The 19,244-nt window shown below is 43.0% G+C and overlaps 1 protein-coding gene across 3 annotated transcripts in view; it reads right to left on the reverse strand.

The window, feature by feature from the left end:
- Window positions 1-19,244, reverse strand: part of LOC128687249 (UDP-glucosyltransferase 2) — a 255,548-nt gene that overhangs the window by 16,140 nt on the left and 220,164 nt on the right. For all 3 annotated transcript variants that reach the window (XR_011393742.1, XR_011393741.1, XM_070098445.1), the window contains exon 4: window positions 17,449-17,565. Coding sequence is in view for 1 of the 3 variants with exons in the window: in XM_070098445.1 (XP_069954546.1) it covers window positions 17,449-17,565 (117 nt within the window). In the remaining 2 variants the exon portion in view is untranslated. The remainder of the gene's footprint in view (window positions 1-17,448; window positions 17,566-19,244) is intronic.

Below are 19,244 nucleotides of genomic sequence, written 5' to 3' on the forward strand. Positions count from 1 at the left end.
CACAGTCACAATACAAGGCATAAGGCACTCCTAGACATCCCTCGTGTCAGTCTCATACTATGCAAAAATGCAGAGCACATAAAGGGCCCAAAGATCTGGAATTCACTACCTGAACTGGTAAAGGATCCCCTGACTACTTATAAATTTAGGAGTTTGCTTAAAAATCATCTCATCTATCAATACGTACTTACCAAACCAACCAAAACAACTTCTAATCAGTTATTATATTATATGACCTCTAATCTATTAAAACCCCTCAAGGAAGGTTCCTTGATGTTGGTGAGGGGCTCTTGATTTAGGGAATTGGATCTGTGCTCCAGTTCCCCGAATTAAGCCTGAATACCTTCCACATCCCCCCCCCAGGTGCTGTATAATCCTCCGGGTTTAGTGCTTCCTCCTTGATTATAATAATAATAATAATCTATTAAACATCTGCTAATCCATGAAATACCTGGAATATACCTGGAGAGGGTTTTGGGGGTTAACGCTCCTGCGGCCCAGTCTGTGACCAGGCAGGCCTCATGGTGGATCAGGGCCTAATCAATCAGGCTGTTACTGTTGGCCACACATAACCCAACATATGAGCCATAGACAGGCTGATCAGGTACTAACTTTAGGTGCCTGTCCAATGCCTTCTTGAAGACAGCTAGGGGTCTATTGGTAATCCCCCTTATGTATACTGGGAAACAGTAGAACAATCTTGGGCCCATGACACTTGCAGTGTCTCTTATCATGCTAGTGGCGCCCCTGCATCATTTGCTGAGTCTTTAGCTTTTATAGGGAGTGATTTTTGTGTGCAAGTTTGGTACTAATCCCTCTAGGATTTTCCAAGTGTATATAATCATGTATCTCTCCCGTCTGCATTCTATGGAGTACTGGTTGAGGAACTTGAAGCATTCCCAGTAACTGAAGTGTTTTATCACAGTTGTGTGTGCCATGAAGGTTCTCTGTACATTTTCTAGTTCAGCAATTTCTCCTGCGGTCAGTGGTCACCTGCGGTCATACCTGCCTAAGCTCTTGGGAGTTAGCGTGGGTTGTTACCAAGCACCATGGCTTGTTGTAGTGTTTTAGAATCTCAGGTTCAAGTGTTGAAGAAGGAGATTCTACTTCTTCAGGAGGAAAATAGGAGGATGAAGCTTCGCATAGATGAGTTTGGGAGCGAATGTGAGAAGGATTTAGCTGGTAAGGAGGAAATGGTCACCAGCCGTGATAGTGGCAGCAGCTTTAAGTGGCAAGTAGTTCACAGTTCAGGAAGAAGGAAGATGAGGAGAGTTAATAGAGAAGATGTGAAGGTAGGAAATCGATTCTCTGTTCTCCAAGACGAGTGTACTTCAGTGGTTAGTGAGGTTGAAGGTACCACTGATTCCCCTGCTAATCAAAGTAAGAATATTTTAATAGTAGGTGATTCTCAGGTAAGATACATGGACCGTGCATTTTGTAACAGAGAAAGGTCAGACAGAGAGTATGTCTTCCTGGAGCTGGTGTTGGTGACATAGTCAGCAGGTTGGATAATATTATGGTAGGTAATGGGAACAAGCCCATTATCTGTCTTAGTGCTGGGGGTAATGACAATGGGAAGGACAGGAGAGAGGAGCTGCTGGATAAGTACAGGTCAGCCATAGAACTAGTTAGGTCTAAGGGAGGGATCCCAGTCATATGTAGCATCTTGCCTAGAAAGGAAGTGGGCAATGAATGGATGTCTAGGGCAATTGGTATAAATTGCTGGCTAGACAGGTACTGCAAGGAACTTGCAATCCCATTCATTGATAACTGGGACCTATTCTTTGGCAAACGTGATATGTATGCAAGGGATGGGATTCATCTCTCTGGGGATGGAGTGGTTGCATTAGCCAATTCAATTGAGAGGGTAATTGATGACTTGTCTAGAAATTTAAACTGAGAGATTATAGAGGTATGGGTGTTTGTGGGAAACAATCAGGCTGCAGCATTAAGGTTAAAAACAGCAATTACCGGGATACCTCAGGGATATGTTTAAAAGACAATATTCAAAATAAAGTTGCTAGTAATGGTAAATCAATTGATCAACAAAGAAAGAAAGATAGTAGAGGGCAACGAGTGACTAGCTCCCATAAAGTTTACTATACAAATAGTAGGAGTCTAAGAAATAAAATAGATGAGCTAAGATTACTTGCAAGTGCAGGTAATATAGATATTATTGCTATAACAGAGACCTGGTTCAACCTGAAAGATAGAGAAATGCCCTCTGAATGCAACATACGGGGTTATAAACTATTCCACACTGACAGGGTCAACAGGAAGGGTGGTGGAGTGGCGATGTTTGTCAGAGAAAATTTAAATTGTTGTCTTAGACATGATATAAGATTAGAAACATAGAACACAGAATCTGTTTGGCTACAGTTTCTCGAGGGACGTGATAAATTAATTTTGGGTGTGATTTATAGGCCCCCAAACCTTGATAGGGAGGGCAGTAAGCTGTTATGGGACGAAATTCATAAGGCATCTAGATATGAAAATGTTGTGATAATGGGAGATTTTAACTTTAGACAAATTGATTGGAACAATATGACAGGAAATCTTGAGTCTAGTGACTTTCTTGATACGGTTCAGGATTGCTTTTTAGAACAGGTTGTGACAGAACCAACTAGAGGAAACAATCTGCTTGACTTGGTTCTTGCCAACAAAGATTCACTAATTAATAATCTTGAGGTTAATGATGAGCTTGGGGAAAGTGATCACAAATCACTTAGTTTCAGTATATCATGGAATTACCCAGATAACTGCAGTCAAATCTCTGTCCCAGATTTTCGCTTGGCCGATTTCATGGGACTGAAAAATTACTTGGGTGGGCTAAATTGGGGTGTCCCGACTATGGGTCAGGTAGGTGATTTTGGTTGCCAATATGACGTTTTTCAGAGCATAGTTCTAGCTGCCCAGACAACTTTTGTTCCGAGAAGGGAAATTAGATCTAACAAAAATGATCCCAAATGGATGAGCAACAGATTAAAACATCTCATCGGTCAAAAAAAAGGCATATATAGGCATATCAAAAGAGGGGATGGCAGTTAGGAAATCAATACATTCAATTAAAGAGAGAAATAAAAAGTGGAATAAGAAAAGCAAAAAGGGATTATGAGGCTAAGGTCGCAAGAGATTCAAAGACTAACCCAAAAGGGTTCTTTTAGGTATACAAAAGTAAGATTAGGAACAAGACTGGCCCACTTAAGAATAACTCTGGTCAGATCACTGACAGTGATAAGGATATGTGTGAAATTCTCAATACCTACTTCCTCTCAGTTTTCACCCAGGACAATACTAGCGATATTCCTGAAATAATAGATTATGTAGAACAGGATAATAAACTATGTACGATTGCGGTAACTAGTGACATGGTCCTCAGACAAATAGAGAAACTAAAACCTAACAAATCCCCAGGCCCTGATGAACTGTTTGCAAGGGTGTTAAAGGAATGTAAAGAGGAACTTAGCATTCCATTGGCTAATCTTTTTAACGCAGTGCTGTATAGCCCTTGTGGCTTAGCGCTTCTTTTTGATTATAATAATAATAATCTTTTTAACATATCACTACAAACTGGCATATTGCCTGATAAGTGGAAAATGGCAAATGTAATACCTATTTACAAGGCAGGTGACAGGTGCTTGGCTTCGAACTATAGGCCAATAAGCCTTGCCTCCATATAATTGCCGAAGCAGTTCGTAGCCATCTTGATAGGCACAGATTGATTAATAAATCTCAACACGGTTTTACAAAGGGGCATTCCTGTCTTACGAATTTACTAACTTTTTTCACTAAGGTGTTTGAGGAGGTAGATCATGGTAATGAATATGATATTGTGTATATGGACTTCAGTAAGGCTTTCAATAGAGTTCCACATCAGAGGCTATTGAGGAAACTTAAGGCACACGGAATAGGAGGAGAAATTTTTTCCTGGGTAGAGGCATGGCTGACAAATAAGCAGCAGAGAGTTTGCATAAATGGAGAAAAATCAGAATGAGGGCACGTCACAAGCGGTGTTCCTCAGGGGTCAGTGTTGGGCCCGTTGTTGTTCACAATTTACATAAACGACATAGATGAGGGAATAAATAGCGACATAAGAAAATTTGCTGATGACACCAAAATAGGCCGTCCAATTCATTCTAATGAGGACACTAGAGCACTCCAGAATGATTTGAATAGACTGATGCAATGGTCGGAGAAGTGGCAGATGCAGTTTAATATTAACAAATGCAAAGTTCTAAATGTTGGACAGTTAAATAACATGCCACATATACACTAAATAATGTAGATCTTAATACTACTGATTGCGAAAAGGATTTAGGAGTTCTGGTTAGCAGTAATCTAAAACCAAGACAACAGTGCATTAGTGTTCGCAATAAAGCTAACAGAATTCTTGGCTTCATATCTAGAAGTATAAATAACAGAAGTCCTCAGGTTGTTCTTCAACTCTATATATCCTTGATTAGGCCTCATTTAGACTATGCTGCTCAGTTCTGGTCACCGTATTACAGAATGGATATAAATGCTCTGGAAAACGTACAGAGGAGGATGACAAAGATGATCCCATGCATCATAAATCTTCCATATGAAGATACACTGAGGGCCCTGAATCTGCACTCTCTCGAAAGGCGTAGAATTAGGGGGGATATGATCGAGGTGTATAAATGGAAAACAGGAATAAATAAAGGGGATGTAAATAGTGTTCTGAAAATTTCCAGCCAAGACAGGACTCGCAGCAATGGTTTCAAGTTGGAAAAATTCAGATTCAGGAAGGATATAGGAAAGCACTGGTTTGGTAATAGAGTCGTGGGTGAGTGGAACAAACTCCCGAGTACAGTTATTGTTTACCTGGAGTTTACCTGGAGAGAGTTCCGGGGGTCAACGCCCCCGCGGCCCGGTCTGTGACCAGGCCTCCTGATGGATCAGAGCCTGATCAACCAGGCTGTTACTGCTGGCTGCACGCAAACCAACGTACGAGCCACAGCCCGGCTGGTCAGGAACCAACTTTATGTGCTTGTCCAGTGCCAGCTTGAAGACTGCCAGGGGTCTGTTGGTAATCCCCCTTATGTATGCTGGGAGGCAGTTGAACAGTCTCGGGCCCCTGACACTTATTGTATGGTCTCTTAACGTGCTAGTGACACCCCTGCTTTTCATTGGGGGGGGATGTTGCATCGTCTGCCAAGTGTTTTGCTTTCGTAGTGAGTGATTTTCGTGTGCAAGTTCGGTACTAGTCCCTCTAGGATTTTCCAGGTGTATATAATCATGTATCTCTCCCGCCTGCGTTCTAGGGAATACAGGTTTAGGAACCTCAAGCGCTCCCAGTAATTGAGGTGTTTTATCTCCGTTATGCGCGCCGTGGAGGTTCTCTGTACATTTTCTAGGTCAACAATTTCACCTGCCTTGAAAGGTGCTGTTAGTGTGCAGCAATATTCCAGCCTAGATAGAACAAGTGACCTGAAGAGTGTCATCATGGGCTTGGCCTCCCTAGTTTTGAAGGTTCTCATTATCCATCCTGTCATTTTTCTAGCAGATGAGATTGATACAATGTTATGGCTAAAACGTTGTGTAGTTTTAAAAATAGGTTAGATAAATACATGAGTGGGTGTGGGTGGGTGTGAGTTGGACCTGACCAGCTTGTGCTGCTGGGTCTGGTGCCGTGCTCCATCCTTGAGTGGAGGTGACCAGACTGGGTAGGTCATTGGGATAAACTGGGGGGATCATTGGGTTAATCTGGGGGGGACATGGACCTGCTCTGCATGGGTCAGTAGGCCTGTTGCAGTGTTCCTTCTTTCTTATGTTCTTATGTTCTTAATATTCCAGCCTAGATAGAACCAGTAACCTGAAGAGTGTCATCATGGGCTTGGCATCCCTAATTTTGAAGGTTCTCATTATCCATCCTGTCATTTCTCTAGCAGATGCAATTGATACAATGTTGTGGTCTCTGAAGCTGAGATCCTCTGACATTATCACTTCCAGGTCTTTTACATTAACTTTTCTTTCTGTTGTGTAGTCGGAATTTGTTTTATACTTCGATACAGTTTTAATTTCCTCATGTTTTTAATATTGGAGTAATTGAAATTTCTCATCATTGAACTTCATATTATGTTCTTCAGCCCATTTACAGATTTGGTTGATGTCCATCTGGAGTCTTACAGTGTCTTCAATGGAGGACACTGTAATGCAAATTCAGGTGTCATCTGCAAAGGAAGACACGGTGCTGTGGATTACATCCGTGTCTATGTTAAATATGAGGATGAGGAACAGGACGGGAGTGATTATACCTGGAGAGAGTTCCGGGGGTCAACACCTCCGCGGCTCAGTCTGTGACCAGGCCTCATGGTGGGCCAGGGCCTGATCATCCAGGTTGTTACTGCTTGCCGCACGCAGTCCAACATACTGTGCCTTGTGGAACAGAGCTTTTCATCGTAGCCGTCTCAGGCTTGACTCTGTTTATTACTAATCTTTGTGTTCTATTTGTTAGGAAATTATAGATCCATTTACCAACTTTTCCTGTTATTCCTTTATCACGCATTTTGTGCACTGTTACACCATGGTCTTTCAAAGGTTTTTGCAGAGTCTGTGTATGCTACATTTGCATTTTGTTCGTCTTCTAGAGCATCCAGAACAGGTTTAGAACAGGAGTAATCTGTTCTAAACCCATGTTGCCCTGGGTTGTGTAATTGATGGGTATCTAGAAGGGTGGCGATCTTGCTTCTTAGAACCCTTTCAAAGATTTTTATGATATGGGATGTTAGTGCTATCGGTCTGTAGTTCTTTGCTATTGTTTTACTGCCCTCTTTGTGGAGTGGGGCTATGTCTGTTGTTTTTAGCAGCTGTGGGACGACCCCTGTGCCCATGCTCCCTCTTCATATGTTAAAAGCACATGATAGGGCCTTCTTGCAGTTCTTGATGAACACAGAATTCCAAGAGTCTGGCCCTGGGGCAGAGTGCATGGCCATGATATTTATTGTCTTTTCAAAGTCATTTGGCATCAGGATAATATCAGATAGGTTTGAGTCTACCAAATTCTGTGTCTTGCTCATAAAAAATAACTTAGATCTTTCACTCTCGGTCTGGTTAGCGGCTTGCTAAAAACTGAGTCATATTGGGACTTTAGTAGCTCACTCATTTCCTTGCTGTCATCTGTGTAGGACCCATCTCGTCTAAGTAGTATTTCTTAAATGCACAAAAAAGAGGGGTAGCTAAATGAACAATGATATGCAATACTGGCAAGTATATGAGTAAGACACAAGTGCAACTCAGGTATCCTTAATCACTGCAACAGAGCAGGTATAACATACCATACCACAGGTGGGGACAGAACCCGTGGTCAGAGTTGTGGAAAATACTGTATATATTTTCCAGAAATACAGTAGTTATATGTAAATAGATGGCCATTCTGTATTTAATAAAAATTATGTTATAAAAAATGGGAAGAAGCCTGCACCTGCGCAGAAGATACTCGCCATTTTTGTTTGAAATGAGTAACAGACATTTGTGAATGGGAATAATTTTTCGTGCTCTAGAGGTAAAATTGGGCTGACACCTCTCAAATAGGAGGCGAAATTATTAGATGTGCATTCCTGCATAACTTGAGATATCAGGCGACTGGACAAGACAGCTCCAGGAACCTCAGATAAGCCTGTGATGTTTTAACTCTGGCCAGTGTTATTTTCATGTATAGACAGTGAGGTTTTCTGAGTATGATACACTGTTGTGTTATGGCCAGGAAAGTTTACACACAATTAATAAATTGATTCCCTTGGAATTAAATGACATTCAATCAAATGTAAATGAAAATCTAAGGTATAGTGACATGAGTGATACGGAAGGTAACGCTGACCAAGTGATGCAGGAAGAGGAAATCGTAGTAAGACCTACTAGGAGAACAGCCACTCAAGCCAGAACCGGCTGGAATTGTCTCCTAAAGGAAGGAGTAATTTGAGTCGTTTAGCAACGAACTCCGCCCGGCCACAGTGTGGAAAATACTGTATATATTTTCCAGAAATACAGTAGTTATATGTATATAGATGGCCATACTGTATTTAATAAAAATTATGTTATCGAAAATGGGAAGCCTGCGTCTGCGCAGATGAGACTCGCCATGTTTGAATGAGACAACACAAACGTTAGTTAATAATGGGAGGAGTTTTTCGTGCTCTAGAGGTAAAATTGAGGTGACACCTCTCAAATAGGAGGCGAAATTGTTGGATGTGCATTCCTGCATAACTTGAGATATCAGGTGACTGGACAAGACAGCTCCAGGAACCTCAGATAAGTCTTATGTTATAATTCTGGCCAGTGTTATTTTCATAGACAGTGAGGTTTTCTGAGTATGATACACCTTGATCTCCAGTCAAATTGGTGAGTGATTTTAAGATATTCTCCTTCTGTCGTGTATATGTGTATATATATAATCCTTTTTTAATTTTAATGTACAGTCCACAAATTTATATATTTAACAGCATTCCTGGTGATACATATTTCATTTGTAATTAATAGTTCCAGAGCAACTTGTGGATATGACAGTGGTAGGTATCGAAGGGGGACATTTTTTGCGACCTAGGTGTCCTAAATTCCTACTTGTCTAACTGATAAATAATAATTATCTTTGTTCATTTACTGTTATGTACATAATGATACATTCAGATAAATGTAATTTTCCACATTTAATTTGCCCGTTGCTCTAGAGCACGAAAAACTCTTCCCATTATTAACTAACGTTTGTGTTGTCTCATTCAAACATGGTGAGTCTCGTCTGCGCAGACGCAGGTTTCCCATTTTCTATAACATAATTTTTATTAAATACAGTATGGCCATCTATATACATATAACTACTGTATTTCTGGAAAATATTTACAGTATTTTCCACATACACCTTGATCTCCAGTTAAATTGGTGAGTGAGTTTAAGATATTCTCTTTCTGTTATGTATATGTGTATATATATAATCCTTTATTAATTTAATATAGTCCACAAACTTATATATTTACCAGAATTCTTGTTGATGCATCTTTTATTTATAATTAATAGGTCTAGAGCAACTTGTGGATATGACAGTGGTAGGTATCGAAGGGGGACATTTTTGTGACCTAGGTGTCCCAAATTCCTACTCGTCTATGTACCTGATAAATAATAATTATCTTTGTTATCATTTACTGTTATGTACATAATGAGTTACATACAGATAAATGTAATTTTCCACAAGAGTCATAAAGTCCAGACCGACACATTAGCCACTGGGCCAGCCAGCTACAATAAGATTCATCCAACTAAGTATATTTATACACCATAAGAAGGTTAAGATGGACCACCACTGTGACCACAAATGCAAGTTTTTACAGACGAATCTCCTACCAGCATGGCAGTGACGAACTCTAGCTCAAGTCCCCTGAAAGCCGTCAACATGACTCATGAAATCGTAATAACATAATTTCCTGAGTCAGGGATAACATAGTAACAATGAAGATATCCAACTGTTGCATGTGTCCCTTACTCAGTAAATATTTACATCGCTTATTAGCATAATTCAGGGAACGAATAGCACTCGAACCAATGGTAAGTCAGTCTTAAAATTGTTAGTGTTGTGGTAAGAGCAGTGACCTGTTAGTTGAGTTCAATCCATTCCCTGAATTATCCACATATAAACATTTTATTTATTTGCAAAGGTTACAATGTGTAATTACAATTGTGATTTGTTAAGTGCAAAGAAAGTCACTATCATACTGGGACATTTCGGGCAGACTTATCCTAATACGTACTTATAATTTAGTTAGTTAGTTAAAGATTAGCCGGTATTCTCCCGGCCCGGGCCTTTTCCAAGTGGTGGCCCGGCCTTGGCTCCCTCTTTAGGGAGTGTCTGAGACCTAAGTCTCCCATGGGAGGAGGCACAAGTACCTCCTCATCTTTGGGACCAACTGTCCCCAGGCCTAGCCACAAGCTAGGCCTCTCTGGTCTGCCATCCCCGCCCCAAGGGGGCAAATGGGAATGACAGTCTTATGAGCTAAAGGCTCGGGCTCAGGCACCTACCCTACCCTAGAAGGGTTAGGCATGGTATCGATCACGTACGTACTTATAAACTACTTAAGACACGATAAGAGTGGTTGGTTTTTAATTATTCGTTATTCTATCCTATGAATAGTAAGATATTTTATTTTATGGATAACATTGTTGATGTAAAATAGCGTATAACTGATAATATTAAAAGTAAGATTATCCCCAGGTGTTGTATGACCCCTATGAGTTTAGCACTTCCCAGTTAATGTAATAATAATACATAGTACAGTGTGTACTTAAGATTAACAAAAAATCACAAGTTCAGAGAAAACTGAATATAACAATGTCATTCAGGCAGAAAAAAGTGTTTGGCAAGTTTCTCGAAGTCTGTAAGAGTCCTCCCCTCAGGGGAGTTTCCTTGGGGTTCTTGATCTAGGGAATTGGATCTGTGCTCCAGTTCCCTGAATTAAGCCTGAATACCCTCCATCCCCCCCCCCACAGGCACTGTATAATTTCTACAGGTTTAGAGCTCCCCCATGATTATAATAATAATCTAAGAGCCCTCCAGTGCCCAGGGGAAAATAGAAAAAAAAGTAAGAATGACACCTAACTTTTAAAAAGCACTATTTAAATGATGGTAAGTAATACCAGGGTGCCCCGTGGCCTGGTGGATAATACCAGGGTGCCCCGTGGCCTGGTGGATAATACCAGGGTGCCCCGTGGCCTGGTGGATAATACCAGGGTGCCCCGTGGCCTGGTGGATAATACCAGGGTGCCCCGTGGCCTGGTGGATAATACCAGGGTGCCCCGTGGCCTGGTGGATAATACCAGGGTGCCCCGTGGCCTGGTGGATAATAGCAGGGTGCCCCGTGGCCTGGTGGATAATACCAGGGTGCCCCGTGGCCTGGTGGATAATACCAGGGTGCCCCGTGGCCTGGTGGATAAAGCTGTCGCTTCACGCAGCGAGGGTCGGGGATCGATTCCTGGTGAAGGTAGAAACATTGGGCGTGTTTCCTTACACCAGTTGTCTATGTTCACCTATTAGTAAAATGGGCACCTGAGTGTTAGTGGACTGGTGTGGGTCGCATCCTGGAGTTTTACCTGGAGAGAGTTCCGGGGGTCAACGCCCCCGCGGCCCGGTCTGTGACCAGGCCTCCTGGTGGATCAGAGCCTGATCAACCAGGCTGTTGCTGCTGGCTGCATGCAAACCAACGTACGAGCCACAGCCCGGCTGATCAGGAACTGACTTTAGGTGCTTGTCCAGTGCCAGCTTGAAGACTGCCAGGGGTCTGTTGGTAATCCCCCTTACGTATGCTGGGAGGCAGTTGAACAGTCTCGGGCCCCTGACACTTATTGTATGGTCTCTTAACGTGCTAGTGACACCCCTGCTTTTCATTGGGGGGATGGTGCATCGTCTGCCAAGTCTTTTGCTTTCGTAGTGAGTGATTTTCGTGTGCAAGTTCGGTACTAGTCCCTCTAGGATTTTCCAGGTGTATATAATCATGTATCTCTCCCGCCTGCGTTCCCTGCCTTGAAAGGTGCTGTTAGTGTGCTGCAATATTCCAGCCTAGATAGAACAAGTGACCTGAAGAGTGTCATCATGGGTTTGGCATCCCTAGTTTTGAAGGTTCTCATTATCCATCCTGTCATTTTTCTAGCAGATGCGATTGATACAATGTTATGGTCCTTGAAGGTGAGATCCTCCGACATGATCACTCCCAGGTCTTTGACGTTGGTGTTTCGCTCTATTTTGTGGCCAGAATTTGTTTTGTACTCTGATGAAGATTTAATTTCCTCGTGTTTACCATATCTGAGTAATTGAAATTTCTCATCGTTGAACTTCATATTGTTTTCTGCAGCCCACTGAAAGATTTGGTTGATGTCCGCCTGGAGCCTTGCAGTGTCTGCAATGGAAGACACTGTCATGCAGATTCGGGTGTCATCTGCAAAGGAAGACACGGTGCTGTGGCTGACATCCTTGTCTATGTCGGATATGAGGATGAGGAACAAGATGGGAGCGAGTACTGTGCCTTGTGGAACAGAGCTTTTCACCGTAGCTGCCTCGGACTTTACTCTGTTGACGACTACTCTCTGTGTTCTGTTAGTGAGGAAATTATAGATCCATCGACCGACTTTCCCTGTTATTCCTTTAGCACGCATTTTGTGCGCTATTACGCCATGGTCACACTTGTCGAAGGCTTTTGCAAAGTCTGTATATATTACATCTGCATTCTTTTTGTCTTCTAGTGCATTTAGGACCTTGTCGTAGTGATCCAATAGTTGGGACAGACAGGAGCGACCTGTTCTAAACCCATGTTGCCCTGGGTTGTGTAACTGATGGGTTTCTAGATGGGTGGTGATCTTGCTTCTTAGGACCCTTTCAAAGATTTTTATGATATGATATGTTAGTGCTATCGGTCTGTAGTTCTTTGCTGTTGCTTTACTGCCCCCTTTGTGGAGTGGGGCTATGTCTGTTGTTTTTAGTAACTGTTTTTAGTAATTGATGTCAGTTATGGTCTGTATACCTTGTACATGTACTGGTAGTAAATAAAGATATATTATTATTATTATTATTATTATTATTATTATTATTATTATTATTATTATTATTATTATTATTATTATTATTATTATTATTATTTTTATTATTATTATTATTATTATTATTATTATTATTATTATTATTATTATTATTATTATTATTATTATTATTATTATATTCAAAGGTAAACAAATAAGACACATGTGCATCAACTGGGTTTCTCTATCACTGAAATATTTCACGTGCATTAGGCTTCATCAGTCATTTTCAGGTATATATAAAACTTGTGGAAAATTTGCTATAATTTTTCCTGTAAATAGTAATGTGTATGTGAAGTGTTAATGTAATGTAAATAGGAAGTGTTAAGAGGAGTCACAAACTGCCAAACTAGTGAGGAGGTGGCGGAGAAGTTGTATAGATGGCAGTGTTGGTGACAGGAAGTGTTGGTGACAAGGGGTAGTGTTGGTGACAAGGGGCAGTGTTAGTGACAAGGGGCAGTGTTAGTGACAAGGGGCAGTGTTAGTGACAAGGGGCAGTGTTAGTGACAAGGGGTAGTGTTGGTGACAGGCAGTGTTAGTGACAAGGGGCAGTGTTGGTGACAAGGGGCAGTGTTAGTGACAAGGGGCAGTGTTAGTGACAAGGGGCAGTGTTAGTGACAAGGGGCAGTGTTAGTGACAAGGGGCAGTGTTAGTGACAAGGGGCAGTGTTAGTGACAAGGGGTAGTGTTGGTGACAGGCAGTGTTGGTGACAAGGGGCAGTGTTGGTGACAGGAAGTGTTGGTGACAAGGGGCAGTGTTGGTGACAAGGGGCAGTGTTGGTGACAAGAGGCACCGTTGGTGACAAGGGGCAGTGTTGGTGACAAGGGGCAGTGTTGGTGACAAGGGGCAGTGTTGGTGACAGGAAGTGTTGGTGACAAGGGGCAGTGTTGGTGACAGGAAGTGTTGGTGACAAGGGGCAGTGTTGGTGACAAGGGGCAGTGTTGGTGACAAGGGGCAGTGTTGGTGACAAGGGGCAGTGTTGGTGACAAGGGGCAGTGTTGGTGACAAGGGGCAGTGTTGGTGACAAGGGGCAGTGTTGGTGACAAGGGGCAGTGTTGGTAACAAGGGGCAGTGTTGGTGACAAGGGGCAGTGTTGGTAACAAGGGGCAGTGTTGATGACAAGGGGCAGTGTTGGTAACAAGGGGCAGTGTTGATGACAAGGGGCAGTGTTGGTAACAAGGGGCAGTGTTGGTGACAAGGGGCAGTGTTGGTAACAAGGGGCAGTGTTGGTGACAAGGGGCAGTGTTGGTGACAAGGGGCAGTGTTGGTAACAAGGGGCAGTGTTGGTAACAAGGGGCAGTGTTGGTGACAAGGGGTAGTGTTGGTAACAAGGGGCAGTGTTGGTGACAAGGGGTAGTGTTGGTGACAAGGGGTAGTGTTGGTAACAAGGGGCAGTGTTGGTGACAAGGGGCAGTGTTGGTAACAAGGGGCAGTGTTGATGACAAGGGGCAGTGTTGGTAACAAGGGGCAGTGTTGATGACAAGGGGCAGTGTTGGTAACAAGGGGCAGTGTTGGTGACAAGGGGCAGTGTTGGTAACAAGGGGCAGTGTTGGTAACAAGGGGCAGTGTTGGTGACAAGGGGTAGTGTTGGTAACAAGGGGCAGTGTTGGTGACAAGGGGCAGTGTTGGTGACAAGGGGTAGTGTTGGTAACAAGGGGCAGTGTTGGTAACAAGGGGCAGTGTTGGTGACAAGGGGCAGTGTTGGTGACAAGGGGTAGTGTTGGTAACAAGGGGCAGTGTTGGTAACAAGGGGTAGTGTTGGTAACAAGGGGCAGTGTTGGTAACAAGGGGCAGTGTTGGTAACAAGGGGCAGTGTTGGTAACAAGGGGCAGTGTTGGTAACAAGGGGCAGTGTTGGTAACAAGGGGCAGTGTTGGTAACAAGGGGCAGTGTTGGTGACAAGGGGCAGTGTTGGTAACAAGGGGCAGTGTTGGTGACAAGGGGCAGTGTTGGTAACAAGGGGCAGTGTTGATGACAAGGGGCAGTGTTGGTAACAAGGGGCAGTGTTGATGACAAGGGGCAGTGTTGGTAACAAGGGGCCGTGTTGGTGACAAGGGGCATTGTTGGTAACAAGGGGCAGTGTTGGTAACAAGGGGCAGTGTTGGTAACAAGGGGCAGTGTTGGTGACAAGGGGCAGTGTTGGTAACAAGGGGCAGTGTTGGTGACAAGGGGCAGTGTTGGTAACAAGGGGCAGTGTTGATGACAAGGGGCAGTGTTGGTAACAAGGGGCAGTGTTGATGACAAGGGGCAGTGTTGGTAACAAGGGGCAGTGTTGATGACAAGGGGCAGTGTTGGTAACAAGGGGCAGTGTTGATGACAAGGGGCAGTGTTGGTAACAAGGGGCAGTGTTGGTGACAAGGGGCAGTGTTGGTAACAAGGGGCAGTGTTGGTGACAAGGGGCAGTGTTGGTAACAAGGGGCAGTGTTGGTAACAAGGGGCAGTGTTGGTAACAAGGGGCAGTGTTGGTAACAAGGGGCAGTGTTGGTAACAAGGGGCAGTGTTGATGACAAGGGGCAGTGTTGGTAACAAGGGGCAGTGTTGGTGACAAGGGGCAGTGTTGGTGACAAGGGGCAGTGTTGGTAACAAGGGGCAGTGTTGGTAACAAGGGGCAGTGTTGGTAACAAGGGGCAGTGTTGGTGACAAGGGGCAGTGTTGGTAACAAGGGGCAGTGTTGGTGACAAGGGGCAGTGTTGGTAACAAGGGGCAGTGTTGATGACAAGGGGCAGTGTTGGTAACAAGGGGCAGTGTTGATGACAAGGGGCAGTGTTGGTAACAAGGGGCAGTGTTGATGACAAGGGGCAGTGTTGGTAACAAGGGGCAGTGTTGATGACAAGGGGCAGTGTTGGTAACAAGGGGCCGTGTTGGTGACAAGGGGCAGTGTTGGTAACAAGGGGCAGTGTTGGTGACAAGGGGCAGTGTTGGTAACAAGGGGCAGTGTTGGTAACAAGGGGCAGTGTTGGTAACAAGGGGCAGTGTTGGTAACAAGGGGCAGTGTTGATGACAAGGGGCAGTGTTGGTAACAAGGGGCAGTGTTGGTGACAAGGGGCAGTGTTGGTGACAAGGGGCAGTGTTGGTAACAAGGGGCAGTGTTGATGACAAGGGGCAGTGTTGGTAACAAGGGGCAGTGTTGATGACAAGGGGCAGTGTTGGTAACAAGGGGCAGTGTTGGTGACAAGGGGCAGTGTTGGTAACAAGGGGCAGTGTTGGTGGCAAGGGGCAGTGTTGGTAACAATTGGCAGTGTTGGTGACAAGGGGCAGTGTTGGTAACAAGGGGCAGTGTTGATGACAAGGGGCAGTGTTGGTAACAAGGGGCAGTGTTGGTGACAAGGGGCAGTGTTGGTAACAAGGGGCAGTGTTGATGACAAGGGGCAGTGTTGGTAACAAGGGGCAGTGTTGGTGACAAGGGGCAGTGTTGGTGACAAGGGGCAGTGTTGGTGAGACAGGTGTGGAAGGCTGACTGCTGGTCATCTTGGCCCTTTTTTTGACCCCAGGGGAAAGGTCATAAAAGGAAAACTGAATGTGAGTGATTACGGCCCTGGTGGCCGTCCTGGGAGGTGTACAGCAGAAGAGGGGCGTTAGTGTACATCAGTACTCCAGCCTAGAGAGCACATGCGATTTCAAAAAAATGATAATGGGTTTGGCATCCCTTGTTTTGAAGGTTCTCATTATCCATCCTATCATTTTCCTAGCAGATGAGGCAGATACATTGTTGTGGTCTTTGAAGGCGAGATCCTCTGACATTATCACTCCCAGGTCCTTCACATTACTTTTCCGCTCTATTGTATGGTTAGAATTTGTTGTATACCCTGACACATTTTTAATTTCTTCAAGTTTTCCATACCTGAGTAGTTGAAATTTCTCCTCGTTGATCTTCATATTGTTTTGAGTGGCCCATTCCAAGATTTGGATTTAGTTCTCTCAATGAATTTGGAAATTGCCGAATCTTCAAATGAAATTAGCTCAGGTGTAACTGAAGCTGTATTATCATAAATTGATGAAGTTCACACCACACGTAATGTACGCCTCCCAGTGTATTAATTCTCACTACAGGTATTTTAATTTATATTGGCCAATATGAATTGCCTGGCGAGAGGGAGGCATTAGGATATGACACCAAAATCTTAATTTGGTGACTAATGTTGAAATGTCCTTAATCACCAGAGTAGCTGGTTTTAATATAATTATTAATTTAATATCAAGTCAAGCTTTTTGTGAAAGTAGCGAGGAAGTGGGCAGTCGAAGGAGTGGCAGTTCAGTGGCCTAGTGTGACTTAAGTCCCACTTACCTCAACCAAATTACTTGCAGGTAATAATGCCTTGGAAGCCTCCTGCAGGTGATTTGCTAATAATATTAATAATTTTTCACAAGACTGGAGAATGTAGAAGTAATTTTGAAGTGATCAGTTCCTCAGCGCTGATAGGTGGTGATCAGTCCCTCAGCCTAAAGCAGAGACATGCAGTAGACTTTATACTGGAGCACAAATCAGGTGTAGCAGCTGGAGGTGACATCACAGGTGGGTGTGGCCTACTAGTGGAAGTAGTTCAGTATTTGTATTTGACTGAAGAAGCTTGCTATACAGAAGAAATACTTCGGCATTTAAAGATACCCAAGTGTTGCATACGTGTCTTATTCCTCTTCTAGCCTCATACAAAACTAGGTATGACCTCTGCATTCTTCCATTATTTTCTTCAGCGCTGAAACAGAATCCTTAGCAATCTCGACAAACTTTAGTCAAACATTTTCCATGTTTCTTTAAGTTGCTGTCTGTACGAACCTTATGGGATTAATGCTTAGTTATAATTATAATGGAAGGTGCTGTGATGCTCTTAGAAATGGTATACCAAAACGAGAACACACGAGAGTTAGAGAAGTATACCTGAGGAAGTCGTCGCCATGTTGTATGACATACTCGATCCACCATACAGCCTTCTCCAGGCCTGTCTCCTTCTGCGCCTTCAGTCGCCTCGACACACCTGCTATACGCTCCTTGTACCTAAGACAGGTAGATGGTACAACACAAGAGATTTTACCTTCAAAAACTATAATAATTTGGATTTTAACTCTTGAAAGGTATATAGGCAGGCCCCGCTTCACAGTGCTTTCCTTTACAGTGCTTTGCTTTACGGTGTTTTGCTAATGCAGCAGTTTTGAATTATAGTCATTCTTCATTTATTCAGACTTGCTACAATAAATATATTCTCCGCTCACTATAAGCTAAGGACTAAAACATTTTAAGGGAAGTAATGTGTGTATTGTATGTACATTTTTAAAGCCTAGCTCTATTGCTCACTTATATGATAATGTAAACATGTTATCAGACTTTTATAGGCATTTGAAAGTGAAAAAATTCTATGTTTCAGTTTACAGCGATTTTTGCTTAACAGCAGTAGCCCAGAATCTAACCTGCTGTACAAGCGGGGCCTTCCTGTACTTATACAAGTAGTCTTCAACCATTATACTCAGGTATGCTGTCCCCAATGATGACAAATATTTAAATATGATTGCTCTAATCAGAATTTATTGTTGATATTGAGGAACGTGGGAAGTAACAGTCGCTGAATTGATTATGAGGATTATTATTATTATTATTATTATTATTATTATTATTATTATTATTATTATTATTATTATTATTATTATGATTATGATTATTATTATTATTATTCTCTTTCAACACTCATGGTTGTGAATACTTCACCAGGGTTAACACTGTAATTAACTCTCTCTCTCTCTCTCTCTCTCTCTCTCTCTCTCTCTCTCTCTCTCTCTCTCTCTCTCTCACTCACACTCACACACACACACACACACACACACACACACACACACACACACACACACACACACACACAGGATCCATACATAGCTTTAAGCAGAGGTACGATAAAGCTCATGGTTCAGGGAGAGTGACCTAGTAGCGACCAGTGAAGAGGCGGGGCCAGGAGCTTGGACTCGACCCCTGCAACCTCAACTAGGTGAGTACAACTACGTGAGTACACACACACACACACACACACACACACACACACATTTACTCTCTCTCACTTTCACCCACTCACTCTCTGACACTCACTCATTCTTTCACACTCTCACTCATTCTTTCACACTCTCACTCATTCTCTTACACTCTCTCACTCATTCTTTTACACTCTCTCACTCATTCTCTTACACTCTCTTACTCATTCTCTTACACTCTCTTACTCATTCTCTTACACTCTCTCACTCATTCTTTTACACTCTCTCACTCATTCTTTTACACTCTCTCACTCATTCTCTTACACTCTCTTACTCATTCTCTTACACTCTCTTACTCATTCTCTTACACTCTCTCACTCATTCTCTTACACTCTCTCACTCATTCTCTTACACTCTCTTACTCATTCTCTTACACTCTCTCACTCATTCTCTTACACTCTCTTACTCATTCTCTTACACTCTCTCACTCATTCTTTTACACTCTCTCACTCATTCTCTTACACTCTCTTACTCATTCTCTTACACTCTCTCACTCATTCTCTTACACTCTCTTACTCATTCTCTTACACTCTCTCACTCATTCTCTTACACTCTCTCACTCATTCTTTTACACTCTCTCACTCATTCTCTTACACTCTCTTACTCATTCTCTTACACTCTCTTACTCATTCTCTTACACTCTCTTACTCATTCTCTTAC

This window comes from Cherax quadricarinatus, chromosome 62 (assembly GCF_038502225.1).
Source record: "Cherax quadricarinatus isolate ZL_2023a chromosome 62, ASM3850222v1, whole genome shotgun sequence".
NCBI lineage: Eukaryota > Metazoa > Arthropoda > Malacostraca > Decapoda > Parastacidae > Cherax > Cherax quadricarinatus.